Raw genomic sequence first — 27,379 nt, 5'->3', positions numbered from 1 at the left:
CCAGCACGAGAGGATATATATTAGCTTAATTCGAGTGGATGAGTTTACACTTGAAATTGAGAATTAGACCCATTCACCTAGATCCAAGAATTGTTTAGAATTGGCTAATTCAATTTAGTTTTTTCTCACCCTAATGGCCATTTGTTGAAAATTTAAAGGATTTGCAACTCCCACTAATTTAGTTTAGTTAAAATTCATCTTGCAAATCAATTAAAAAAATCAGTTTTAAAGATCAAGTCAAAATTCTCTATTGTGGATTGTTCTACCATGAGAGGGTGCCATCTGTCATTGCTTTTTCTAGAACACGTCATGGACTTCATGTGAAGAAAAGTGATTTCTTTAACTTCAGCCCAAATCTTTTGAAGGGTTGATCCCCATACTGTTGATTGGACACTTTAAACTAGTCCGGATGATTTGGACTAAAGTTAAACAAAAAATTAAAGGTTTTTCCTAAATGATCTGAGCTGAGAAGCAAAATGGTGAATAAACCCCGCCCCCTCCCCAGAGGCACATGTGTACTCTTTTCTCTTTAATACGTATGTAATGGGTTTTTCACCATTTTCATCAATCAAACACATCATATAACGATGAGTGCATGATCAACTGTGAACAAAAAGTGAACTAATAATAAAGGCCACGAAACGAACCATATTATTTCCTTTTTAAGAATTTAAAATTTTGCACTTAAATAGATTCTAAAGTAATATTTTTCAATACAATGCCTTGATCCACATGTTTGGGTTCTTGTGTCATATAATACTTTTGTCTTGACTACATATGCGGTGGGTGTTTCCCCATTTCCATCAATCCAACACAGCATATAGGACGGGTGTGTGAAAACTTTGAACAAAAGTGAATTGATAATAGTGGCAATAAATCGTGCCATGATATTCCCTTTCTAAGTGATTAAAGTCTGCACTAAAAAAGATTCTAGAGTAATATTTTTTTAATACAATGACTTGATCCACAAATTTGGGTTCTTGTGTTATATGACATTTTATCTTGACTACATATATAGTGGGTGTTTCCTCATTTTCGTCAATCCAACACAGCATATAATGATGGGTGTGTGCTCAATTTTGGACAAAAGTGAACTAATAATAGCGACAACAAAACATACCATGTTATTGTAGGCTGATAAGAACAAATAAATTTGTCTGAGGCGTGCAAGCGTAAGCACTGTCCTTAAAGATAATTCCATCCCTCGGAGTGCGAAACTCGGTGCGATAGGCTTCTAACAGCTATCCTCACAAGATACAACAAACATTCTTCTATATTCCGCACTGAATATTAGAAGGAACAGAAACAACGTCTGTGTATAACCCAGCAAGAAAAAGGAAATTAAAGATTTAAAAAAGAAAGAATATTCTCTGTTTCATTCAGTGTGTATTTTAAGATTGTCTTATGAGATTTTATATTCAGACAAAATAGAGCCGTTAAAAGAGCTGTTGTAAAATAATGGAGGATTTATTTGAGAAATAAATTAAACGTTATAAAACGATTGAAAAGCCGTTGTATGACCGTTAAAAAAAACCGTTATGTGACTGTTAAAAATAATAATGGTCTTCAATGTGGTCATAACTATTATCGAAGTTATTATTGTTAATATTTCAAAATATTATTGAAATATCCAACAATCCCCCACATATTTCAAAAGATTTTGAAAATAAAATTAACATGATGCTGGGTTATTGAAGTGTAATGCATCGGAACTGGTGCTTGTTAGGCTATGAACCAGCCTTAGAAAAAAATGAAATATAATTCACGAAATTATTGGTGAAGTTTGAAACTTCTATGAACCAAAAGTTTCTTTTGTGAATTATAATTTTCATCAATCACATTGCACTCCCACAAACTTTGTTGTTCAACGCGGTTTTGCACTAATAGGCCATGCGCATGCTTGGTTTATTCATAAGTGCTTTAGAGATTTTCGCCAAAAATTCTCATAGGAGCGGCCCCACTCCACACTTATGTAGGTGATTCCATCAAGTGTATTCTGCAGCTTAATACACCACCAATAATAGCTATGGAATTTCATTAAGAGTAGCTCAACCTTTTTTTTCCTTGTAGTTTTGCACCATTCTCATCTTAGGATAGACAATAATTTTTAATAGTGCATCACTAAAACAACAAGTGACTTGTTATTACCCATATGAACCTAATTCATGAGATCGCCAATCACATAGGTTGGGTTACCATCACTGTTGCTTTTCCTCAATTGGCTTAAGTCCCATTCCCCTCGATGTGTCATAAATTAATTTTCTTCCCACAGGTTTAGTTAGAGGATCGGCCAAATTCACTTTTGACTTTACAAAATTAATGGATATAATTCCATCTTTAAGCAGCTGCTTTACTACATCATGTCTCAATCGAATGTATCTATTTTTACCATTGAAAGTTTTATTCTTTGCAATGGCTATTGCCGCTTGGCAATCACAGTGCATCGACACAGAAGGTGTCAATTTCATTCCCAAAGGAATATCCGCTAAGAGGTTCCTTAACCACTCAGCCTCATTGCTAGCCAATTCTAGAGCCACAAACTCTGACTCCATGGTGGATTTAGCAATTATTGTTTGTTTGGCTGACTTCCAAGTTACAACTCCACCAAGGGTGAACACATATCCACTAGTAGATTTTGTCTCATTTGAATCCGAAATCCAATTAGCATCACTGTATCCTTCTAATACAGCGGGAAATCCACTATATAAAATACCATAATTCATGGTTTCTCTTAAATATTTCATTAATCTGCTCAAAGCAGTCCAATGATCATCATTGGGATTTTGTGTATATCTGCTCAGTCTACATACAGCATAAGCTATATCAGGTAGAGTATAATTCATCAAATGCATCAAACTCCCAATAATTTGAGCATACTTAGACTGAGCCACACCATCTCCTTTGTTTTTCATTAATTATATATTAGAATCATAAGGAGTATTCACAGGTTTAACATCAAAGTGATCATATTTTTTAAGTAGCCTCTCCACATAATGCGCTTGAGTAAGCATTAGGCCACTATCACTCTATATGATTCTAACACCCAAAATAATATTAGCTTCCCCAAGTCCTTCATATCGATTTTAGAAGTTAAAAAACATTTTGTTTCATTCACTACATCAATACACGTATCAAAAATAAGCATGTCATCAACATATAAGCTAATAATTATAAATTCACCATCAATAGTTTTTGTGTATACACATTTATCTACTCCAATAAAGAAAAATCCATTACTAACTAGAATATCATTAAATTTCTTATACCATTGCTTTGGCGCTTGCTTTAAGCCGTATAAAGATTTAGCAAGTTTACAAACTTTATTTTCTTGGCCAGGAAAAACATAGCCCTCAGGTTGCACCATGTAAATTTTCTCTTCAAATCACCATTTAAAAAAAAAGCTGTTTTAACATCCATTTTGTGAATAATAAGTTTGTAAATAGAAGCCAAAGCAATTAAAACACAAATTGATGAAATTTTTATAACTGGAGCAAAAGTGTCAAAATAATCAACATTTTATTTTTGTGTAAAACCTTTCGCAACTAATCTTGCTTTATATTTATCAATAGAACCATCAGGATTATATTTTCTTTTGAAAATCCATTTACAACCGATTGGTTTCGCACCGGGTGGTAAATCAACTAATTTCCAAGTTTGATTTTGTAAGATAGAATCAATCTTGATTTTTATAGCTTCTTTTCAAAAATTTCTTTCTGAGGAAGATATTGCTTCAGAATAAGTCAAAGGATCATTATCAATAAGATAAGTATAACAATCATTCCCAAAAGAAGTTTCTTTCCTTATTCTTTTGCTCATTCTCAATTTGTTATTTGAATTTTCGAAAATGTTTTTATGAAGAGGTTCATGAGAAATATTATCAACACTTAATGGAAAAATATGCTAAAAAATTTTTGCATTTTTTTGTCTCAACTATAATATTATTATCAAGCACGTCACTTTTTAATACAAGAAATCTATATGCAACACTATGTTCAGCATGATCAATAAACATGCAGTCAGATGATTTAGAGCCTATTTTCCTTTTCTTAGAATTAGGAAGCATAACCTTAGCAAGACACCCCCACACTTTCAAATATTTTCAATTTGGACGATAACCTTTCTAAAATTCATAGAGTGTTTTACCAGTTTTCTTATGAGGTATTCTATTTTGGATATGGCATGCAGATAAAATAGCTTCACTCCATAAATTATTTGGAGCATTAGAACTAACAAGCATAGAATTCATCATCTCTTTCAAAGTCCTATTTTTTCTTTCAGCTATGCCATTAGATTAAGGGGAATAAGGAGGCGTAATTTAATGAATTATTCCTTCATTTTCACAAAATTCGTTAAGCAATACATATTCTCCATCTCTATTCGATCTAATTCTTTTTATCCTTTTATTCAATTGGTTTTCTACCTTAGCTTTATACAAAAGGAACATATCAAAAGCTTCATCTTTATGCCTAAACAAATAAACTTTAGTAAATCTAGAATAATCATCAATGAAGGTCATGTAATATTTTTTTTATCTCCTCTAGTCACAGTTTGTTTTAAATCTCTTAGATCAATATGAATTAAACTCAACAAATCAGATTCTCTATTTACAGAAATACAAGGCTTTTTTGTTAATTTTGTTTCGGCACATATTATACATTTATTAAAACATAGGTTTTTAATTCCAGAAATTAAACCTTGTTTTTGCATTTTCTTTGTTGACAACTAAATTTTGGCGACTCGATTAGTCATTTATTGCATTAAAAAATTAGGGGTTAATTTTATCCCTAGAAAATAATTAATTGCATATCATATAGATTTAGGTGTATTTATTTTTAATTTACATTTTTTGCATTTTATTGGATCGGTGGTGAATAGATTCGAATTAGTGGCTCTAAGCTTTAATTTGGCAGGCCGGACTAAGCCCACAAAGCAAGTAAATTGGCCCGAGCCCGTTTTCTTTTAATGACAAAAATTACCTAAATTGATATTTGAAATTGCGGTGGATTTTTGAAATTTAAGAAAATCGGGTTGCAATCTTATCTTTAGGTGATAAAATCAGGAGATGTGGAAAATAAAAAAGGTGATATTGCGTGCGAAAAAGAAATTTTCATGGATGTTGATTTGAAAAGGAAATTAAAACCCTAATCTTCAGCCTATAAAAAGATTTTTCGCGTAGGGTTTCGGGGGGCCACACAATCAATACATACGGCCACAATTCTGAGAGCATAGAGAGACACACGTGAGAAGGGACGATTGAGGAGAACACAAGAACGAAAGACCAGATAGAGAGATGCCATCGGAGAGGAGAACCGTGAGTTCTCTTGGCCGAGCCGTGCCGAGATTCCTGACGCACTGCCCCCTGTCCCAACGCACTATTGCTTGATCCACCTCCCGATCTGCTGCTTGAGCTTGCTGCTCTATGCCATCTGGAGCCCAACGACCAGCCGCGAGCGTTGACGACGAAGCTGCTAGCCACTTTACGACGATATTGTTGTCGCCGATCATACGCCTGCTGTGGTTGTCCACAAGCCGTGGAGACCCGATCCTTGCTGCACGGTACCCTCACCGCGATGAAATTTTGAGTCGTTTCCAAGAATTTTATGGCGGCATCCGAGTTCTTCAGGGAGTCGTAGGCTTCCACTCATTCACGTGATTCCCACGCTTGACCAACATCCAATGCATGATGGGTGGAATCGAGAACAGAGATCCACTCACATTGACCATGTACAGAACGTGCCTAAAGAAAGGACAATAAAAAAGAGATTTCGAAGTCCCCACGCTTGGTGACTTTTGCTCTTACTTGTTGATTGTTTGATTTTCCATCATCACGAGCACCACCACATCCAGTCGAGTGTAGCCGCCCCGCAAAATCCTGAGCATTGTGTCCGCGGGAGAGTTGTTGCTAAAACAAAAAAAGAAAGAACTTATTTTGTGCAGGTTTCTGAGCGACCCAAGCACTGTGGAGCCGTGCTTCGTGTCAACCTATATCATCGCCGTGCACATAACGCTTGCCGCCGTTCGCCGTCGAGAAGCCGGTCACGATCCCGGTTCGATTGCACTTGGTCCAAATTTGGAAGAATATCCTCAAACTAGGTAAGATGCACGTTTGCTAGTATATTTGCATATTTTATTGCCTAATATATGTATTAATACCTAACGTGCATATCTATGAATGATAGACATATCTCCCAATTAGGATTTATTTCCTAATCCGCAACCGCACGTTAATTTTTTATTCCATCTATAAGGCTTTAGATGGAATAATTAATCACGCGGGAGTAAAATTGATATCTTGATATTTAAGGCTTAAGATCAATTTATCGATTTTATTAGCGAAATAATCAAGTTTGATTAGATATCGTTTCCAAATTCGAACGATGAATGACATTTTTGGTGATTGTGGATGATTTAGTGTTTATCTTTTAATTGTTCTATTTATCCCGAAAGTACCAAAAAAAAAATTGCATTTGCATTAGAACTAATTGCATTATAGGTTAGTTAGATTTTTTTAAAAATAATAATAATAAATGCATATTTAGAATAGGGATTTTATTTCGAATTTAGAAAAATCATAAAATCAAAAAATATGCATTAATTTAGTATCTTAGTTTTTTTTTAAACTTGAATTGCACGTTTAATTATTTGGCAAATTTAATTTCGAATTTCATAAAAGAAAAAGAAAAAAATAGAATTATGGCATTCTGTGTATGTCATTGCATATTAGGATAGATCGCATGCTCATTTAGAAAAAAATAAAAAATGTCATGTGTATGTCATATAGGATTAGATTCATTAAATGCATGTCATTTAGTGATTGTTGCTAGATCCATTTAATTAGAAATTGCCTGTCATTAGAATTAGGTCATTTAGTTATATTGCATTGCATGACTTCATTAAATCAATGAAAACAAGAAAAAAAAAAGAAATTGCGTGTTAATCAGAAATCATATCTAAGGTTGTTAATGTGAATTCTGATCTAACAACACAGATACTTTCGTTGCTATGAGGTAAGTTCTGCAATTTATTCATTACTTTTTTGGATGTTAAATTGGTGGTTTGCGCACCCGCATGATCGCCTCACATGTTAGGGAAGTAGATTTAAAATCAATTCAAGCTGTCTGCAAAAATATTTTAGAGAATAAAAGAATGGTACCAAAAGGGTATTAGCGAAATCTAGTGTAACCAAGTCCTCGTACCTATAGTCTCTGGTTCGTAGGAGTAAAATAATTCTCCCGTTATTTTACTTGGGTTTCTAATCGACCCACCAAAAATAGATTAGTGGCGACTCCTAGATAAAATCTATTTGCATGTTAAGAACTTGAACATAAGTCGTGAATTGGTACGGGCTTGAGAGAGCTCGAGTTAAGTCTAGGCTTAACAATCCATTAGCCAAACTCTAGGTGATTCACACCTGCGAAAAAATTTGGTCGCGACATTCTTAATATAAGAAATACTAACATGACCTAATCTACCATGCCATAAATCAACAGATTCAGCCAAGTAAGCGAAAGCAGTAGCATTTTCATTGATAACATTAGAAACGTTAAGAACAAAAAGTCATTGATTACAATAACCCTTTCCCACAAAGACGTTATTTTTTGTCATTACAATCTTATCAGATTCGAATGACACCTTCACCCCAACCTTTCCCAAAAGCGCTATTGAGACCAGGTTTGCCCATATATTAGGAACATGTAATACATCATTTAGGGCCAAAGTCTTGCCAGATGTGAGCTTGAGAAGAACTTTTCCTTTCCCAAGAACTTGAGCTGTTCTTGAATCACTAAGATAAATAATTTCTTCTCCTTCCCCTACTGGCATGTAGGAGGAAAAAGGCATTTTTGTTTGCACAAATATGCCTGGTAGCACCTGAGTCTACCACCCACTCTTTCACATTGGCTACAATGTTGGCCTGGGAAATAACCACAATAATTATATCATTAGAGTCATCTGCTTTAACCAAATTGACTTTTGGTTTAGCAGGATTGTCATTTCCCAGTATTCTCTTTCTGCAGTGCGCTGCATGATGACTTGGTTTTCCATAAACAAAGCAAGAGCCTTTCTTTTTGAAGGTGGGGTGAGCAACTTTGGGTTTGTAATCAGGTTTTTTGTTATAATACTTGTTTTGGTGATGTTGAAATTTGCTTTGCACCAAATTTGCCCTCGTAGCAATTTCCTTAGCTTTGGCAGCTTTGATCTCCTTGTGAGTTGTATCCTCAATGATGATATGCACAATCAGATCAGCTAGTGATAATTGCTTGTCCTTGTGCTTGAGTTGTTGCTTGTAGTTATTCCAAGACTCAGGTAACTTTTCAATTAGCAGGCCCGCAAGAAATTCTTCGTGTAAGTTGATGTTTTCTGCCTTCAAGTCCTCCACTAGCTTGTGATATTCATTGATTTGTGTCTTGATTTCCTTATCATCAGACATTTCCCAACGATTATAATTCCCGATTACAAATTTTTGTCTGCCCACATCTTCGGCAGTGTACTTTGCAGTCATGGAGTCCCATATTTGTTTCGCTTCCTTGTACGGACAGTAGACATCAAACAATTCATTAGAAAGAGTACTAATAATTGTGTGCCTACATACCTTATTAGCGTGTATCCATTGATCTCGAAGCTTGTTATTAGTTGGTTCGGCTTTTGTAAGTGCGAAAGCCACGCCGTGCACATCTAGGATAGAGAAAACCCTTTCTTGCCACCTTCTGAAACTGTTGCCGTTGAAAACTTCGATCTTGGATATGTCGGGGAATGGTTTGGCACATGACATATGTGGTAGTAGTGGTAATGCAACTGGATTGGTGGAGATTGAGGCATCAGCAGCAGTATCGACTTGATGCTCCATGGGTTTTATCGTTAAGATTGTAGGAAAAAAGGCTGATAAGAACAAATAAATTTGTCTAAGGCGTGCAAGCGTAAGCACTGTCCTTAAGGATAATTTCGTCCATCGGAGTGCGAAACTCGGTGCGATAGGCTTCTGACGGCTATCCTCCCAAGATACAATAGACCTTCTTCTATATTCCGCACTGAATATTAGAAGGAATAGAAATAATGTCTGTGTATAACCCATCAAGAAAAAGGAAATGAAAGATTTCAAAAAGAAAGAATATGCTCTGTTTCATTCAGTGTGCATTTTAAGATTGTCTTATGAGATTTTATATTCAGATAAAATAGAGCCGTTAAAAGAGCCGTTGTAAAATAATGAAGGATTTATTTGAGAAATAAATTAAACATTACAAAATGATTGAAAAGCCGTTGTATGACCGTTAAAAAAACCGTTATGTAACCGTTAAAAATAATAATGGTCTTCAATGCGGTCATAACTATTATCGAAGTTATTATTGTTAATATTTCAAAATATTATTGAAATATCCAACAATTTACTTTTTGAGTAACTAAAGTCTACACTTGCATAAATGTAAAGTAATATTTTTCAATGCAATGACTTGGTCCACGTGTTTGGATTTTTGCATCATATGACGTCTTTATCTTTACTACGTATGTAGTAGGTGTTTCCCCATTTTCGTCAATCCAACATAGTATATGAGGACGGGTGCATGTTTAATGTTGGACAAAACTAAACTGATAATAGTGGCGGCAAAGCATGTCATGTTACTCCCATTTTGAGTAACTAAAGTATGCACTTACAAAGATCCTAAAGTAATATTTTTCAATGCAATGACTTGATCCACATGTTTTGATTTTTGTGTCATATGACGTTTTTGTCTTGACAACGTATGTAGTGGGTGTATCCCCATTTTCATCAATCCAACACAACATATAACGAAAGTGTGCTCAAATTTGAACAAAAACGAACTGATAATAGTGGCAACAAAACGTGCCATGTTATTCCCTTTTAAAGTAATTAAAGTCCGTAACAAAAAGATTCCGAAGCATTTTTTTTTTCAATGCAATGACCTAGTTCACATGTTTGAGTTTTCATGTCATATGACATTTTTGTCTTGACTACATATATAGGGGGTATATCCCCATTTTCATCAATCCAACATGGCATATAAGGACAGGTGCATGCTCAACTTTGAACAAAAGTGAATTGATAATAGTGGCGGCAAAACATGCCATGTTATTTCAATTTTAAGTAACTAAAGTTTGTACTTACAAAGATTATAAAGTAATAATTTTCAATGCAATGACTTGGTCCACATATTTGGGTTCTTGTGCCATACGATGTTTTGGTCTTGACTACGTATATAGCGGGGGTCTCCCCATTATCATCAATCCAACATAACATATAACGATGGGTGCATGCTCAACTTTGGACAAAAGTGAGCTAATAATAGTGGCAACAAAACATGCCATGTTATTCCATTTTAGAGTAATTAAAGTCTGAATTCAAAAAAATTCTAAAGTAATAGTTTTTAATGTAATGACCTAGTCTACACGTTCGGGTTCTTGTGTCATATGACGTTTCCGTCTCGATTACATACATATGTAGTGGAAGTTTCCCCATTTTCATGAATCCAACACGGCATATAGCCAAGTGCAACAATGAATTTTTTCATATTACGGTTATGATAGTACACAAAAGAATTTCCAATTTACTTTATAAGTGCAAAACTTTACAAAATGTGGATATTTTTACATTCACGTCATTTTCATCTCATTATTAGCTCATGCCACCCCATTATCATATTGAATTGACTACATTATCTCTTACGAGCCCCATTCTCGATTTAAAATAATTTCTTAACTTTTTGTCTTCTTTTTCTTTTGTTTTTCTATTAAAAGACAAAACTACCCAAATACCTTTCAAACGACTTTTTTTTTCACTGTAGCCACTTCTTCTATAACCATTACATTTTAGCGTCCTTCATGTTTGTCAGGTTCTAAACTTATTTCTCCAATTATTAACTTTATTTCCCTAGATAATCCTTAAGATGGTGAATTTTTCAACTTCAATTTTCAGTACAAATTTACCAGAATTTACACAAAGATTGAATATTGTGGTTGATGAATGCATTACATAATTTACTCATCCTGCATTGTACTGTTTTTATAGTGCAATAATTATGGAAGACAATATTGAAGAGGACCCAAATTACTTTCTTATTTTGGTCAAAACCCCAATTACTCAATATATCTATTGATGATGAAACTGTGAATGAAGATTAGCAATCAATGATGTCAACAAGTCATTTGGAACTTCTCGCACTATAACATTAAAAATTATTCCTTGATATATGCTGTTTTAAGTGAATAATGACTCTTATTATCTGACTAGGTAATATATATATATTCACAAAAGTAACATTTTTTAGGGGAGCCAAGTAGTTAAGCAGACATTATCTTTTGTGAAGTTGCATATGCAAAATGCTATTATTGTACTACATTTGTATTTTGAGGATAATTTTATATTCATTCATAATTCTGTGAAAATTCTGTTGCATTTAGAATTGACAAAAAAATTGCCAAAGGTTTGAATGAGTTGTCTTATAATGCTATTATATTGCCATAAAGCGGCCAATTATACCACGTAATCAAGACAAAGATAATAATGGATGTTTAGAATTTTTATGTACTCTTCTCATTGTTCTTGGAATTTTTATCTACTTAACTTTGTCATATTTTAATTTTTTCTAAGAATATCTTTTAAAACATCAAGCAATAATGGCATGAAAAATAATTAAAAATTGGACTATTAGATTCACTCAATAAATGAAAGTAGTGTAGTTAAAATATACTAACTACCACGTAATGACAAATATTAAAGTTATAATCATCAAATGTGTACTAAAACTGGTAGATGATTTTTGTTATTCTTACTTATGCTTAGTTTATTTTGTAATAATAATTTCCTAGTGCAAAAAAAAGAGAATATACAATTCATTAACATAATAATTAGTTAACTATATACTAAATAAGCTATTTTTGGGAAAAGAATGACACCAAATTTGTTCCAAATGGAGAAGTAAAAGGAATAAAAAACCGAAAAAGAATAAAAGAAGCCAAGAATTAGGAAAATTCCAAATAAGGACCCGAAGTGGACCAATTTTCAAAATAAGGACCATAAAAAATTTATTGTCTCGAATAAGGACCCAAAGTGGTTGAATCAATTCCAAATAAGGACCTGAGCTTGCTAGTCAACCAAATATTCGCCGGCTATCAAACATGTGACATTTCCGACGACTGGAGTTTGGGCAATTTTGTCCAAAAAAATATAGGGAAAAATTAACAAATCCTAAAACGGACAGCCGGAGTTTTGATTTCATCTATAATATCACGAATCAATTGCAAACCCCGTTGTCTTAGCAATATCTTCCCTACCTCCGGTCATCCAGATTTTCCTTCTCTTATTAGGTCCCTTCAAAATTTTCTTATTCTCTATTTTTGCTTGACTAGCAAAGCAGCTGGGTTATAGTTATCAAAAAGAAACAACTTAATTACCAATCCACGGGGATGACTGCTCCAAAGCCTGTCCTCAAAAGTTTTCCTGCCTGCCTAAAATATTTTGAATACTCTAGCATTTCACTCAAGATTGCACAAGCCAACTTGCAGTGTGGATACGAAAAAGAGAATGTAGATACGCAATTTCCTCCCACATACATCTACTTCGCCCCGAGAACCTCAAATCCAACAGCACAGCAAAAACCGCACTGTCCTGTCATCCTAAAATTTCCAGGCCAAAAATCGCCGCAAAACTACAATACGCGCGCACACACGAGTGAACTAGCAACAATTTCCACCAAAGTTGCAATGGCGAAAGCACAACAACGGCAACTATGAGATGATAACCCATCAAACACCTAAGTGCCAGTGCCGAACACACATACACACAGAGACACGGACTTTGTGCACAGAGACACAAAACACTGGCCTTTTAGCGATCTAATCAGCTACAAGTACAGCGAAAACAAACAGCCAAACGGAATTTCTCATAACAGAGATTGTATCTAAAGAAAAGTAGAGACCTTGGAACCGTCTCGGCTCTGACCCAGAGCAAACGAGTACCGGCGACCCCTGAGCAAGAACTGGGAGCGGGACCGCAACAAAGGAGAGAGAGGAGGGACAGTACGGCCCCAAGGGAGCGTTCCGTGCGGTGTAGATTCCCATGGCCATCGCCTCCGCGACTCTGCCGAACTTACCAGCGCAGGGAGCCGTCTTGACAAAATTTACAAGAGGCTGCCGATAGAAAGAAGAGACGATGGTGAACAATAGACCGACGCTTGCAAGGGGCAGGTGAGAAGCGACGAGAATCGAGCAGAGCGAGGAGCGACGAGAATCAAGTTGCAATGATGATCAGGCAGCGATTTGGCTGAGGAGCGGCGAGGGAGAAGAAAGAAGAAAATATAAACTTAATTAATTTAGAATTTTCCCTTTTTTCCAATCATAATTTTCTGACAAAATTGCCCCTATTGTAATCGCCGGAAAATGTTTGCCGGTGAGCTAAGGTCCTCAATAGAGATTAAGTTGATTATTTCGGGTCCTTATCTAACACAAAATTTACTTCAGGTCCTTATTCAAGACAATGAGTTTACTCCGGGTCCTTATTTGACACAAAGTTCACTTCGGATCCTTATTTGAGAAAATTGGTCCACTCTGGATCCTTATTTGGAATTTTCCCCAAGAATTATATCATAAGTAGGCTCCACATATAACCTTAATAAATGTTTTGAGAGGACCATAGGTAATTTTGTCTTCAGCAAAATTGAAACAAAAGAAAAAGAAGACCAAAAAACGTAAGAAATCATCTTAAATCAAGAATGAGACTTGCAAGGGATAATATAGTTAACTCAATGTGATGGGGGTGCCAGGAATCAATAAAAAGGATAGAAATAATGTGAGCCTATTTTTATATACAATATGTGAATTTCTGACATTTGACTAAGTGGTATCATTCTTTATCTAAGTGACTTCGCTGTACTTCCTTAGGGAGTGAGTGTTGATCTGACCGGCAAGAGAATGGTCGATTATTAGGTGGGTGGTCTCGTTTTGGATATGCGGGAATCCCCACTCCGCCAAGTTCACCTGCTCTTTATAAAAACATGGCGACGATAGCAGGCCTCGCACAAAGCAAAATGTTGGGGCTATCTTCTCTGGCATCCCCAACAACGCCTCTGTGGAAATTACAGAACCCTTTCCTATCAAAAGCTTGCCGTCAAAGTTCCCCCGGTAGCGAAATTTATTTCAGCTGGGGCTATCTGCATTCCTCGCTGTTAACTTGGGACAGAAGAAGAAGCCACATTTTCAGTTCCTTTCAGCTTACTGCGCTGCCATGCCAAATCCAGCCGAAACAAAAATATGCAGAGAAATGTAATGCTTTCAGTGACTAACTCAGGGATGAGACCAACTTTTTTGTTCTTTGGGGATGTGAGGTTAGGGACCAGGAAGAATTCTAGAGCATTGAGGACTAAAGCAGAGCACGAACTTGGTGCTACTTATCTCAAGCAAGAACTCCTTCACCATGGGAGAGCTGCCAGTTTCAGGTGCTTGGACATCACTCAGGAGTGCGAGTCCCGAGAAAGAGACGTTGAAAACAGCGGCAGAGAAATTGGCCGCAGAGGCAATACAGAGGAAGTGGAGGCATGGGATGTAAGTACCTTTATCAATTGGTTGTGGAGGCGAAAGAAAGGAAGTGGAGGTGCAAGATGTAATTACCAATCAGTCAAGTCGAACAAGTATGACCTCAGACTTTGAGAAACTCCCACTGTATCGTAAAGAGGCGAAAATAGAAAATGATTGATTGCTGGATTCTGCAGAACTGTTCTGTTTCGTGAAGTAGACAGAATCAGAGTATACATCGCTGAGGAAGTTCCCGCTGGTATAGCTTACGCTGTCACCTGAACTGAAATTGATAAGCTAAAGGAAAAGAGGAAAACAGAAGTGGATACTGCAGGAATGTGAAGATAAAAAAGCAAAGTCAAGGGCTAGCACACCATTAATGTGAAGCTCTGCCTGGGGAACCAGGAGATAGAAGTGAAATTTTTGCCAGAAGGATTGCTCTTTCTGTTGTTTTTTTCTGCTGATGATTTGTAGATGTAAAAAGAGTGCGAGACAGGTCTTATTTTTAGCTGTTGACTTAAAGACTGAATGACTGATGTTAGAATTTCATATGGAAAAGATTCTTAGCAGAAGATGACATATATGTTTAACGTTGAAGGGCACTCTTTTGATCATCAACAATGAATGCAGAATTTAGGAGGCAAGATATACTCTTCCCTTCAAGAAAAATTAATTGCCATCGCGAAATGGAGCAGAGGAGCAAGAAAAGCCCAGTAACATATCTATTTACTGCTCTTTTCTTTCTTTAAACCAGAAGAAAACTGCCGATACTTACAGAAATCACCAAGCCAGCAAAACATCTCAGGGCATACCAATCGCCCTTTGTCCTCGCATATCACACGAGTCTGAGGTACATATGAAGAGCCTAAGAGCCCTAGGTCTCTTAAGGATCAGTCTCTCACCAGATGCCACAGCTATGATTTACTGCTCTTTGAATAGCAGTTTATACGATCTTAAAGGAAGGAGAGAATCCATCTAATGGAGCAACTACCAAGAACATGAGGCACATTTACCACGGCAGCACATTTCAGTGTGAGCATGCAATTACACTCTTTTTGACTAAAGTGTCGGAGGGTCAACTGTCAAGAAATGGGGTACTTGTTCACCTAGCGGTGCGCAGATTTTAGGCCACGGAGCTGGCAATATCTGGTGAGCCAAATCTGTGCATCGAGACTCAACAGATTCCTTGTGAATCGATTCATCACAGTCGCAGCAGATATGATTATAAATATTCAAGCACCATTTTGGAGGCAAGACAAACAATTACTATCTTGACAAAGGTGCTCAGTACGATGGCACAATTTCTCATCATGAAAGATGCCGAGCAACATCACCCTTGTCCTAATAACAGAAACACCTACTCCTGAACCTGAAGTAATCATTCAACAAGCAAGTCTAAGGCAGAGAAATTTGGCGAAGAAAACAGATAAGATGAAAATTTTGTTCTTATCAGGAAATGGGAACTCCCTTTCTTAAGAAAATAACATTAATACATTTCATAAGTTACAGAGGCCAATGCAAGAAATCCTCAAAGCCCAGCAATTAGAAGATGAGACACTCGGGGAAAGAAGGAAAATTGAAGACCCTTTCCTTCTTATAACTTAGATAACTTATCTACGGCTCAGTCAACTCTCCTAAATTTCTCTTCTAGGAGAGTTCACACTGAAATTTATTCACACAAGGACCGTCACCAGTATATTCACTCCTTTCATTTGTTTTGTTTTCTTCCCATTGCTCAGATTGATAGAAATGTCCCTGAGCACGAATTTGCCTTACTCTCATCCTTCTGGAAAAAAACTGATATCACCGCAGCTCTTCCGGCGACCAAGTCTAGGAGATTTTGCGCGTGTTGTTGGTATCTGCGATCCAATCGTGAAGGTTTAAAAGATGGAATTTGAGCTTGTTATGGACATTTGCAAAGATCACTATACTCAGGAAAAACGAAACCTCATTCATGGCAAGATCTCTTAGGCAGTGATCTATGATAAGCTCCAATTTCTATGGTATATTACCTTTTTCAGTTCAACCTTAGGCGGAGGACCCTCATAATAGAAGCTCGGCATTGGGTTAGCCTTAAAAGTCAAGTTCTTTCTGAGTTGCTTGATAGTCGCCTCTCTCTCCTCCTATGAAGTTCCAAGACCGACAAAGAGACAGCGGCAATTACATTCATCAAATATTGCCTTTGTTAATCACTAAATATGTGCAGATTTAAGGAGCACACAAAAAAAGCTGGAAAAAAAGAGTTTGCACATGACATCCTTGAATGCAACTAACCATGTTCCTCTCATCAGCCTGGACCTTTTGTGCCTCCAGCGCTCGGTGTTTCTCATCCAACTTTGAATGAAACTAAGAAATATCAAGTGAGAGTGCAAAATTTTGATTAACAAAGCAGCTAATGTAGGCATTATCTATGCATCAACCAGATGTATTGGTTCAAAAGGCGGAAGCGGTATAAAAAGTCTTCTGAAAGCTTTACCTCGCGCCTTTTCACCGCACGTTCGGTGCTTCTAAATACTGGAGCTGATGCAGGAGTTGTTCGGGATTTTACGCTTTGTTTGGATGCGATAGTGCTGCACACAATGGAGAAAACACAGTAATGAGTGGAGGGGAAGGAGTAGAAACTTAGGCTGTGGCAATCAGAGCATAATACCATGAAGAGACAGATAGATAGTCTTCCTCATCCGGACTCTTCTTGTTATATGGGAACAAGGCCTTTCTTGATACCAAATCCATTGACTGCTGCAGCCAAAAAGAATTAACTTGGACATCATCCCAGAACATAAAGTGTATGTTTGACAAGGTACAAAAGTGAATTGCCTGATAGATTTCACTAAAATTGTTCTAATGGTTGACTTGATTCCTAAATCAGCAGTGATATATGCAGAGCAATGGGGCAGTTCTCTGGAATTAGTCTTTCATATAAGGATGAAGAACCAAAATCTTAAGTCCAGATCTCATGACTGTACTCAAATCTTTTCGTTATATTTCCATGTGCAACTTGCTATGAACATTACATTTATAATCTAAGTGTTAAAGCGAATGTATATGATATTGCTCAATGTTACGAGTTTGAATTCAGACTCACTTGTCTTGGGGTCACCTGATTTGGCTGCACAGCACGAGAACGCTGCACTGGTTTACCATTGGATACCCTCGTAGTATCATCAGCAGGACGAGCTCCAAATGAAGCACGCTTTTCGGTTGCAAGGGAAAAAGGGTGTGGAACGGTGTATTTAGTTCGGTTATTATGCTGCACTGTCCTCTTTGATGAATCCTTAACAGATGATTTTGACTTTTTGCCCTCCTTTGCTCTCTCAGCATCTGATCTGGCCTCATTTTTTGAGCTCAACACTCTTTGATCCTTCTCAAATTTTTCACCCCCTTTTGCCTCGGAGGATGTCACAACAGAGCTTTCGTTCGTACATTCCTTCACTTCGTATTCCCTTGTTTCTGAGCTCTCTTCTGAACTTTGAAGTTCAGGATCTCCAGCAACATTGTCGTTTGAGTCTGAAGGGTCGCACTGAATGGGAAGAGATTCAGCACTGGCATCTTGGTACTTGCCGTTCGAATATGCTATGACATACTCCGGCTCCTTATCCATGCATATCTCTGTGATCACTACCACCATTTCACTGAAGCATTGCACAGACTACAACGTAGGATCATATACGTAAATTGAATCAGGCAGAGAATCAAGTGCAGTGCCAAAACATGAAAACAACATAAATCATTTGCTTCATTTCAACCTGCCCTTTATTTTATATTTCGTCTTCTTTTAGTTTCGGATGTAGATCATATGGTCCGTGACTCATACAGAGCGTAATGAAGCTAACATCCACTACTTATCTGCACTCATTAATTTTAATAAAACATGTAATTGAAGTCCATCATCCCTTATAGCTCATGAACGAAAAGAGAACCCCAGTTTCTCAAGAAAAAAAGAAGGGAAAATATCTCAAGTCTTTCTTTATCGTGAGGCAAAAGTACCATATCATTCCTAGAATGAGCACTAAATGTGCAACGAGACATGAATTGAACAACAAGATTATAACGCATTGATTCACATCTCTACCACTCCCTCTCTGATTAGCAAACAAAAGAATATTGAATCACACGGTATAAAAACCAATCAACCCCGAGAGTTCAATGAAACAACAAAGCAGATCAAGGAGGCCACGCACAGAAGAAGCGCCAAGAATGGTAACCTACTTAATGACTCCCGGGATAGAGACTATAACGAAAGGTTGCACACTAACAACATACGAAATGTGATTTGACCCTCATTCATGGCACAAAAGTAGAAGGCGTGACGACCAGATTCAGGAAATGAAGCATAGAACAAGAACAAGAACACCAACAGTAGTAACACAGGCAGAATGTTGTAAAGAAACTCACAGCTTAAACTCTTGCTTTCTAACGCAGAAGGACTTGTCTAGCTGAGTTTCTCTGCGTTGTGAAACTTGAGTGTTTTCTATTTACTTCTTTAAATCCCGCAGTTTCTTGGTTAACGGCGTTAAGATGTCATTTGTTTTTTTCAGAATTTTATTTGACCATTTACGTGCCATTCATTTCTTTGAAGGTTTATTAATTAATTTGCCTTTATACGGTCCTTGGATTCCCTTTGCCAATGAACATAACATGGATCCGGGCTGGTAAATATATGGAAGTTCTAGCAAGTTTGAAATGTTGTTGGTAACAAAAGAGTTAGCAGTAAATTGCTCATCAAATATTATCTATTTCTATCTGATTGCTTATAAACTACCAATGGTTCCAATAAATTCTCAACTTTTATTCGCATAGCTTACTATCTTGTTGAAGTCACAAATTCATACATGAAATTGCCGATCTTAATCTGAGGGTGTTACAAACTTTTCCCAAAAACGAGTTATCGACAAGTTTTAGGTTACTTTTTTTCAAACCACCCATCAACTTTTATTTTCATAGATTCTGAATTACCAACTTTTGTTGAAAACTCATGTATCAAAGTATGGCTTAAGTCAACATATATCTCTTACCTTTACCAAAAAAAAAAAAGTATGAGCTACATTTGAGTTATTTACCAACTTTTGTTTCTAATTTACTAACTTTTATTCAAGTAACTATGTAACTCTACAGATTTAATTGATTCTGAAATACCCACTTTTCTAATAGCAAACTCACTTTACTAAAGTTATTTACCAGCTCTTACATCAAATCTAATCATTTTTAACAATGAAAATATCAATTTATTTTAAATTATCAACTTTTATCTCAGTGTATTCGAGTTACCAACTCCTAAATGAAATTACCAATTTTATTTTAGTTTCTTGTTATTTCTTTCAAAGACTATTTACCAATGAAATTTGGATTAATAACTTTTTTTTTAACCACTTACCAATATCTCTTTGATTGGTACCGAAATACCAACTTTTCTAGTAATAGGTGTCCCTACGGCCGTGTGCTTTTCCACTTGTCCGAGAGAAATTAAACCTAAATATCAGATTCTAGACATGACGGAGTGAAGGGCACTAAGCTTCAGCTACACCATGTCCAATGAAGAAGTAACGTCCCATTCGATCCATCTAAGTGTTACCATTTTGCAAATTTACAGAGATTTTCTTTTTTCCATGTGATTTAGCAAAGACAGCAAAAGTTTAGGCACGACGTCAAGATGCTTGCAAAAGTGGGGTCTCGTATGTGGTGTGGTTAAGACATTCATGTCTCTGATTAGTTCAAGAATAGGGTTAAGAGACAAAGCCTTGCCATCAAATCATTGCTTTTGGCCCCATGTTGATTGTGCTCCCCTAACCCTTTTGATAAAGCCCTCGCATCCTCTTTAATTATTGGGTACCGAGAGCCCGTTCGGCAAACTTGTAACTTGAACTATAATCTTATCGTGTTGCAAAGTGACAAAAAATATTGTAGTTTGCATGTTTGGTAATGTACGTCGAAAAACTATGCTTGTTTAAGTAATTCTCTTAGTTCAAGATTCGACCCAAGTTTCACATGCATTATATAGTTGTAAAAGAGACGGTGATGGAGGGAGTAGTGACAATACTTACTAAAAGAATAAAGTTCTTGTGGCATACACATGAAGTGGATGCAGAGAGGGAGTGTTATAGAAGACAATGCCAGCCTCTCTAAAAGAGCCACGCATTTTTCACATGGCGAATGGCCCCACGCATAGATAACTTGAATTACCAGCAAGGCTTTTTCATATGGTGAATGCTGCCTGATATTAGATCTGGTTCTATGGATCCAATACGGCCACGGTCATTGGATTTGTATGGGATCCATGCTGGACTCACATGGTAATAGTCATGGAGTATCCGAACCATGCTGGGCCAAGTCCAGGTGATGAATTCTTACACTGACATTTTCTCATTTGGAGAAGTCTTAAACTATGAACGATATCGGATGATATTAGGTTGCAGTCGGTAGGCATGGGGTGGTGCAACTATCGCCAGAGATGACCAGGAACTCATTGGCCTTCAAGCAGAGTTTCCATGTGCGTAACCTTTTCTTCAAGCAGCAAGAGAGATCTTACCCGTCAAGCTCCATAAACAGAAACACTATCTTTTACTAATAGCAGAACATGCAGTACCTGTGTCTTATCTGATTTTGTATTACATTCTCATTATTTCTAATCCGCATGTTCAATACTTCGAGGGGGTCGTGTTCTCCCAAGTTTTGAGAAAAAGAAAGAACGTTGGTCACAACCCTGAACAATTCTAAAAGCTCAAGAGGGCAGCGAAATTCATGTTCGAGCGCCCTGATGAGAGATTCAATACAATGCCATGGAAGGAGAACATGAAAAAAATTGCATATATGAAGAACGAGTCATGGTTATTAACAATTTACATCGAAGTAAGGGGTGTCATTTGAGTGACAGCTTCGCAAGGGTCAAGGCTAGTACCTTAACCCCATTGGTTATGTCCTGAATGGAAGAATGCTCTTCAGGTTTGTGACTGTATCCTGCCCAACCAAAGCAGACATTGTTATTATTGCCAACAGCAATGTTCCTTTACTTGGTTGAAAATGAAGTGAAAGGACATTCAAAAGGTCAATATGTGCCTGACTTGCATCCTACAGGACTATACACATGGAGCGACACCTACACTTTTCCAAAATACTATGTGATGTTCCAACGTATGCCGTACTTCCCCAAAAACAGCACTCAATATGGTTCATACTACATATGATTAGAGCAGCAAGCCTGTGAAGCCTTCAAGTACGATTGCATGGTTCAATTAAGAGTAACATGCCGTCTTGACAGTATGAATCAAACTTAACTGATGGACGCTGAGAAAACCTAATGTTGCAGAAAAGGGTGAATATGGAGTATCATATTGACATGCCTCCATGACATACAACAAAGATTATGGAAAGAAAATTTGGGAGCTCAAACCTTTGTAGCAGGGAATAAATATCATGCCCATTGGAGAAACCCTGCAAAGCAATGACAAGGAAAATCAGTGGCTGTGCCATCATGTTGGAGAAATATGGCATAAACATCATCTCATGACATTTGGCTGCAATTTTAGCATTACTTGAGATAATGCTACCGATTTTCGAAAGGGGGAGGTAAAAAAAGGACTGTATTGTAAAGCTAAGCGAGGACCAGAGGTATGATTTCCTTCGTTATGTTGTCTTTTGCAGTAAGCAGGTGGATAGCAATGTTTAAATTCTCTCTCCCCCTCTCTTTCAACGAAGTAGGGATCTTCTCATTTTGCATGTATTACCTGGCCATAAACAGCGAATCATGATAAGCTCTACTGATCATTAACTTGTGAGAGAGCTTCAGATCCTTTGATGCAGATTCCATTGCCCTAATTACCGATTCATCAGAAAGAGCTGGTGGATCCTGATTGACAATCTTAAACTCAGCAAGCTTGACACCACGGTCTTTGGCAATCCTAATAGCAGATTGACGTATCTTCTCCATTACAACATTTCTTCTTTCTTCATCAATGTCACGAGTATCTGCCAACTCATCAGGAACAAAATTACATGTTAGCGTACCAATCAAGAGGGCGATAACATCACTCAGTTCTGTGAGAATGCCCATGTGTGGTACATATCATTTGTTTGAAATATTCATCGCTAATAGTAAGGCACATTAATAAATTCTATTTTCGGAGACTATAAACATGCTGGTATGACTAATAGACACTCACTAAAAGTTCTCTGCAAACAGAAAAATTTACCTATTTCCAGGTGCGATTTGCTGGGGATGCTGTTGATTGCTCCGGGATGCAGTTGCAGGATACCTTGATGAAAAGACTGGACTGAATATGTATTTGACTTATAAATCTTTCGTTTTTAGATGTGAAAAACCAAAGAAGTCACATACCCACTGTCCCAACAGTATCTATGGATCCAGATTCTAAAACATGCTTTTCAACAGCTAGAGCCAGCTCCGCCGCTGCCAGTCCAGCATCATTTCTGCCAAGGAAATTAATCCACTTATTGTGGACTGAAAAGCAAGATGCTAAAAAGTGCCAATTTGACCATACAATAGAAAATCTTTAAGGCAAAGAAATGGATGGCTTACAGCACAAAAATGGAAAAAAAATAAAAATAAATAAAACAAGGAAAAGATGGAGTAAAAGTTTTTTTAACAAAGAAATCCATCTTGCTAATCACGTCCAAAAATCATAAACCACCCTAATGATAAAAAAACCGAAATTGGTTTAAATTTAGCTCTTAAAGAACTTCTTGATCAAGTGCACTAACCTGTACGGCATCAGCACAGCACCTGCATGTCCCCCACTTCCTTCAAAGTCTACTTTTATGCTTGCGGGAGCAGCAATAGCAGTTACTATGCCAATAGATACACCTGCGGAAAAAAGAATGCAGAATAAATAGATCATGTACGATGATTAAGAGATCGGCCTGAAGGTACAAAGGGGACCCAACCTTCCTCTTCAAGAATAGGGCCCTGCTCTATGTGCAACTCCACGAAACCAGCATAAGCTCCTTTCTTTAAAAATACGCTTGTTATATCCACTGGATCTTGCGCATAACCAGCAGATTTGGCAGCGTCTACAAAGGATATATTTTGATTGTCGATTGTTGTTTCCAGTGCCTTCAGGAGTGCCTCACTCCCCGCCATTAAGCGGCTGCAAATTTAAGATACACTGTAAAAATGCTTAGCCACTAAGAGGGATAAATATTACTACCTGCAGGCCATGTGTATTTGTAGAATCATGCGAGTGTAAGTCTGAAGATACACTCAAACAACTTGTGTTAAAGCATGATTAACATGAATAATGAATGTATGACTGCAAGTAATTTACTCCATGTAGTCCCAACCTTCCCAAACAACTGATTCCAAATCGTGTAGGTTCTTCTGAAGTGAACACTATAATCTCCAGTGATCTTTTCGGCTTGAAGCCTAACCTGGGAACATTAGCTAGTTTGAGAAGAAAAAAATAATTGATTCAATCAAATCTTAACAAGATGAAACACAGACAAGTGAAGAAATCCAAAGATACACAGAATCCAATGTATAGCATACTTAGTCAAGGAACAAACTTGAGAACATTGTTGTTTAAATCATTCAGTTCCTGGGGCAAGATGCTACTCCTAACAAATCTTGTTCTTGCTGATCAATTTATTTCACAATTCACAAACAGCAAGCAGAGTCCAGCATTTGTTTTTATAATAAGCACAGAATCCTCAAGCCTAAGGTGGTCAATTGTTGCTCCTATACTGAAAAGCATGCATTAGAGAACTGAATCTAAAAAATGAGCCAGTCGCGAACCTTCTTAGTACGTTAATGGCCTCTATGGCTCCCAGAACACCAACAACTCCATCATACTTTCCGGAGTAAGGAATTGCATCCATGTGAGAACCTGTAGCGACGGCAGGAAGCTCTGGTTCAAGGCCTTCCCTGCAACATTCAGGGTAAAATGTTCATATACATGGCAATTTGCATAGTTCAAGCTAAAATATGGGCCATGAAAGATATGAGTACAGAAACATAAGAAAAGACCCCAATTTTGACAAGCAGATCCAAAGTAACCAAACAAAAGGCTTAAGTTTTGCAACATATATGACAACATTGGCTTGCAAATCTCTCAAATCTAAATCTTGGTACCATCAATTTAAGGCAACACAAAGTTATTCACTGAAAGTCTAAACAGACAGAAACTCACCATCGGCCGAATATGTTACCCACAGCATCCTCTCTAACAGACAAACCAGCAAGTCCCATCAAATTCTTGACGTACCTGAGATTAATAGTTTAAAAAGTGAAACAAAGTGGTCACAGGAACATACAAGTTGCGAAAGAAATTATATGTAAACTTCAGTACTACAAATTCTCCATTAGCACTTCAAATGGCGAACTATATTGTTCTCAGGTCACAATAAACATTCATATTTCAGAGTCAAGTCTTCCTCTCCTTTCAGTACTAGCATATTAAGGAGCAAAAAGCACATTTGCACGGACCAGTCATGATCAACATGGGCTTCGATTACAGCCTACACCAATAAGGTCCTGGGTAGGATTGGGCGAGAAAGTCAGAACAAGGATGATGATCACATAGTTGGATGGCCAACACTAGCCATAAGGACTACATGCTTTTTGCACGATAGTTATGTCACTGTAGCTATGACCAGAAAAAGTCTATCAATCAGGCTACAATCCATCCAGTTTAACTCTGTTGCACTCTCTTAGCAATTCAAACGAGAAAGCTAAGTCATTGAAAATCAATGCAAAAGAAAGAGAAGAAAGGTCACCATCAGGTTTAAAGCACAATGTATAAAAGAATTATCAATTCAATCATCAATACTCCAGGTTATAGGTTACAATGTTTTAATGCTCCCTTCCTACGCGTCTGGCCATGTCCTCTGCATGTGTCTACGATGAGGAATATATATATATTATACATGCTCACAAGTGGGAGACAGCAATTCATGCACGTTCTGAGTAAACTTCCAAAAATATGAAACAGTTCTTTATCAATTATGAAACAAAATTTTGCATCAGCAACCTCACTGAAGGATTATCAGTTGGCAAGTACAAGGCTCATCAGCTACCTCTATTTATGCTAGAGAGCAAACACGAGATTCCACATTTTGAATGAAGGCAAGAAATATCAATCTATCCATGATTAAGCATGACCAAATACAAGCTCACCTCATCACCCACAAAGTTGCAAGTCTCTAGCAATCACACCCTTGTGAGATTGACATGGGACCTAAAACAGTAGACAAACCTCTTCTGTATTTAACCATTAAGCTTTAAAAAAAAAAAAAGGGTCAACAAAGCACCAGTTGACCAGGTTTATCCAGCCTTATATGCATATATCCAGCTCTACTTCAAATCTGTGATATAAAAATCAAAGCTGAGTTTTAATTTCTTCGCGTTCCATTTGATGGATCATTCAGCATGTCAGTTCTCATCAGATTTACTCTTCAATCAACTCTCCACATGTTGTTTCAATCCAATTTACACTGAAGAAAAGGAAATGGATAACTTTCCTTTAATCCATATCACTAGTTTATAGCTTTATCCTGGCTCCATAGACATGTTGTTAGTTTCAATACACACATACCATCCTCCTAATAACCAAAAGATTGTTCGAGTCATAGAAATTCGAAACAAAATACGAACATAATGCAGAGCAACCAAATTGAACACTTTGCGACGGCATCAATACCTGCGGGCCGTCACATCCTTGTCAGTGTAAAGGATCCTCGTCACCGATGGAGCCGGCGTATCGGAGAAACTCGCAAGCTCGTCAATCTGATCATCATAAAAAGGATCTAACAATTCTTATCAACGCTGACCACTAGCTGAAACAAATAAAGAACGAAACATGAGAGACACAAAGAAGGCATGAAAACGACCTGCTTTTGAAGATTTTCGCTTTCGACGGACAAGGAAAAGAGAGAATCCGCTTCCGCCCAGGAAGGCGATTCGCGAAACGGGTACCCCGAGAACTCCTCCATCGTTCTGATTGTCGGGTCGTCCTCCTCAGCGCGACCCAAGACCGCAGCGACCGAGGAGAGGAACAGCAGCAGCGGCAGCAGCAGCAGCAGACACACGAGCGAAAGCGAAGGAGATGACCTCAGCAGACCCATCTCCGCCCCTTCTTTCCTCGCTTCCGGCTTCTGGGTTCGCCTTCAATCTGGAGATGAACTGGATACGTTCACGCAGAGATCCAATGGGAACCTCTTCAGCCTCCGATGGAATGCACGCGTTCCCAGTACCATGAAGGACAGAGGGAGTGCAGAGTGACACGAGCAGGGGGGCGTGGCGTTTTGGAGTTTAGTGCTGAAAAGCATCCGTGAAACGTGAACACGTGGGGGTGATCAGCGTCCTTGATTCCTGCTTAGTGGGTATGGCCGATAAAAAATATTCCAAAGCTACAATCAGGTTGGGTAGCGTTGAGAGACTGGATTGGAAAGGCCAATGTCGGGTTCTCAATGTCGGGTTCTCAAGGGTGCGTACGATAACATTTCGAGAATATAATTTTTTTTTTAATTTCTGTTTTAAAAATTGAAATTTATTCTTCAACTTTATTTTTGGAATATAAATCTGTTCCAGAAATAGAAAATTAAATTGTGTTCTGAAAACAGTTTGTTTTAAATGCATTCCTGATAACGAAAAAATAAAGAAGTAGAAATTTTATCATGCACATTCCAAATCACTAACAACTCATTAGTAAAATGCTGGGAGAATTGCTCTCCTAATGCATTTAAAAAAGTTGGCTCTAGAATCGATATACACGGCTCTATTCGCACGACACCAAGTTGAATTATGAATTATAAAGATAAAAAAAAATCTTAAGATTCGTTCGCACGTTGACAAGATTCGTTGATCTAAGTAAAACCGATGGACCATGTACCCAACTAGTGAGATGCACTA

The 27,379-nt window shown here is 37.3% G+C and overlaps 2 protein-coding genes across 7 annotated transcripts; both read right to left on the bottom strand.

The window, feature by feature from the left end:
* Positions 1-15,947: 15,947 nt before the first annotated feature.
* On the bottom strand, positions 15,948-19,072 carry LOC104414569 (protein WVD2-like 3). 6 transcript variants are annotated; one of them, XM_010025719.2, is made up of 7 exons: positions 18,916-19,072; positions 17,606-18,169; positions 17,171-17,259; positions 16,997-17,090; positions 16,795-16,866; positions 16,533-16,643; positions 15,948-16,379 (listed from the first exon to the last, which is right to left on the bottom strand). In XM_010025719.2, exons 2-7 carry the CDS (start codon positions 18,146-18,148, stop codon positions 16,299-16,301), a joined length of 990 nt encoding a protein of 329 aa, XP_010024021.2. In that variant the 5' UTR covers positions 18,149-18,169; positions 18,916-19,072; the 3' UTR covers positions 15,948-16,298. The 6 variants fall into 6 exon arrangements, with proteins under 6 accessions (XP_010024021.2, XP_018717507.2, XP_039156695.1 ...); XM_018861962.2 differs by having other exon boundaries at positions 17,171-17,256; XM_039300761.1 differs by having other exon boundaries at positions 17,621-18,169.
* Positions 19,073-21,072: 2,000 nt separating this feature from the next.
* On the bottom strand, positions 21,073-26,779 carry LOC104414568 (ureidoglycolate hydrolase). Its single transcript, XM_010025717.3, has 12 exons — positions 26,359-26,779; positions 26,169-26,254; positions 24,660-24,734; positions 24,266-24,394; positions 23,815-23,901; positions 23,419-23,621; positions 23,236-23,338; positions 22,853-22,944; positions 22,707-22,769; positions 22,242-22,482; positions 21,908-21,948; positions 21,073-21,474 (listed from the first exon to the last, which is right to left on the bottom strand). The coding sequence occupies exons 1-12, from the start codon at positions 26,590-26,592 to the stop codon at positions 21,377-21,379; spliced, it is 1,452 nt and encodes a 483-aa protein (XP_010024019.1). The 5' UTR covers positions 26,593-26,779; the 3' UTR covers positions 21,073-21,376.
* Between the last annotated feature and the right edge of the window lie 600 nt (positions 26,780-27,379).

Source organism: Eucalyptus grandis, chromosome 8 (assembly GCF_016545825.1).
Source record: "Eucalyptus grandis isolate ANBG69807.140 chromosome 8, ASM1654582v1, whole genome shotgun sequence".
Lineage (NCBI taxonomy): Eukaryota > Viridiplantae > Streptophyta > Magnoliopsida > Myrtales > Myrtaceae > Eucalyptus > Eucalyptus grandis.
The sequence above is the reverse complement of the archived record's forward strand: the minus strand, read 5'-3'. Positions and strand labels throughout refer to the sequence as shown.

Excerpts from the sequence above, each read along its gene's own strand:
- LOC104414569 (XM_010025719.2), bottom strand. The coding sequence starts at position 18,148 with ATGGTGGTAGTGATCACAGAGATATGCATGGATAAGGAGCCGGAGTAT. Across the intron at positions 17,260-17,605 it reads ATCAGGTGACCCCAAGACAA|CAGTCAATGGATTTGGTATC; the intron begins GTGAGTCTGAAT and ends TTTTGGCTGCAG. Across the intron at positions 16,867-16,996 it reads GTGCGGTGAAAAGGCGCGAG|TTTCATTCAAAGTTGGATGA; the intron begins GTAAAGCTTTCA and ends GATATTTCTTAG.
- LOC104414568 (XM_010025717.3), bottom strand. The coding sequence starts at position 26,592 with ATGGGTCTGCTGAGGTCATCTCCTTCGCTTTCGCTCGTGTGTCTGCTG. Across the intron at positions 23,339-23,418 it reads CCCTATTCTTGAAGAGGAAG|GTGTATCTATTGGCATAGTA; the intron begins GTTGGGTCCCCT and ends TTTTTTCCGCAG. Across the intron at positions 21,475-21,907 it reads ATTTATTCCCTGCTACAAAG|GATACAGTCACAAACCTGAA; the intron begins GTTTGAGCTCCC and ends TTGGTTGGGCAG.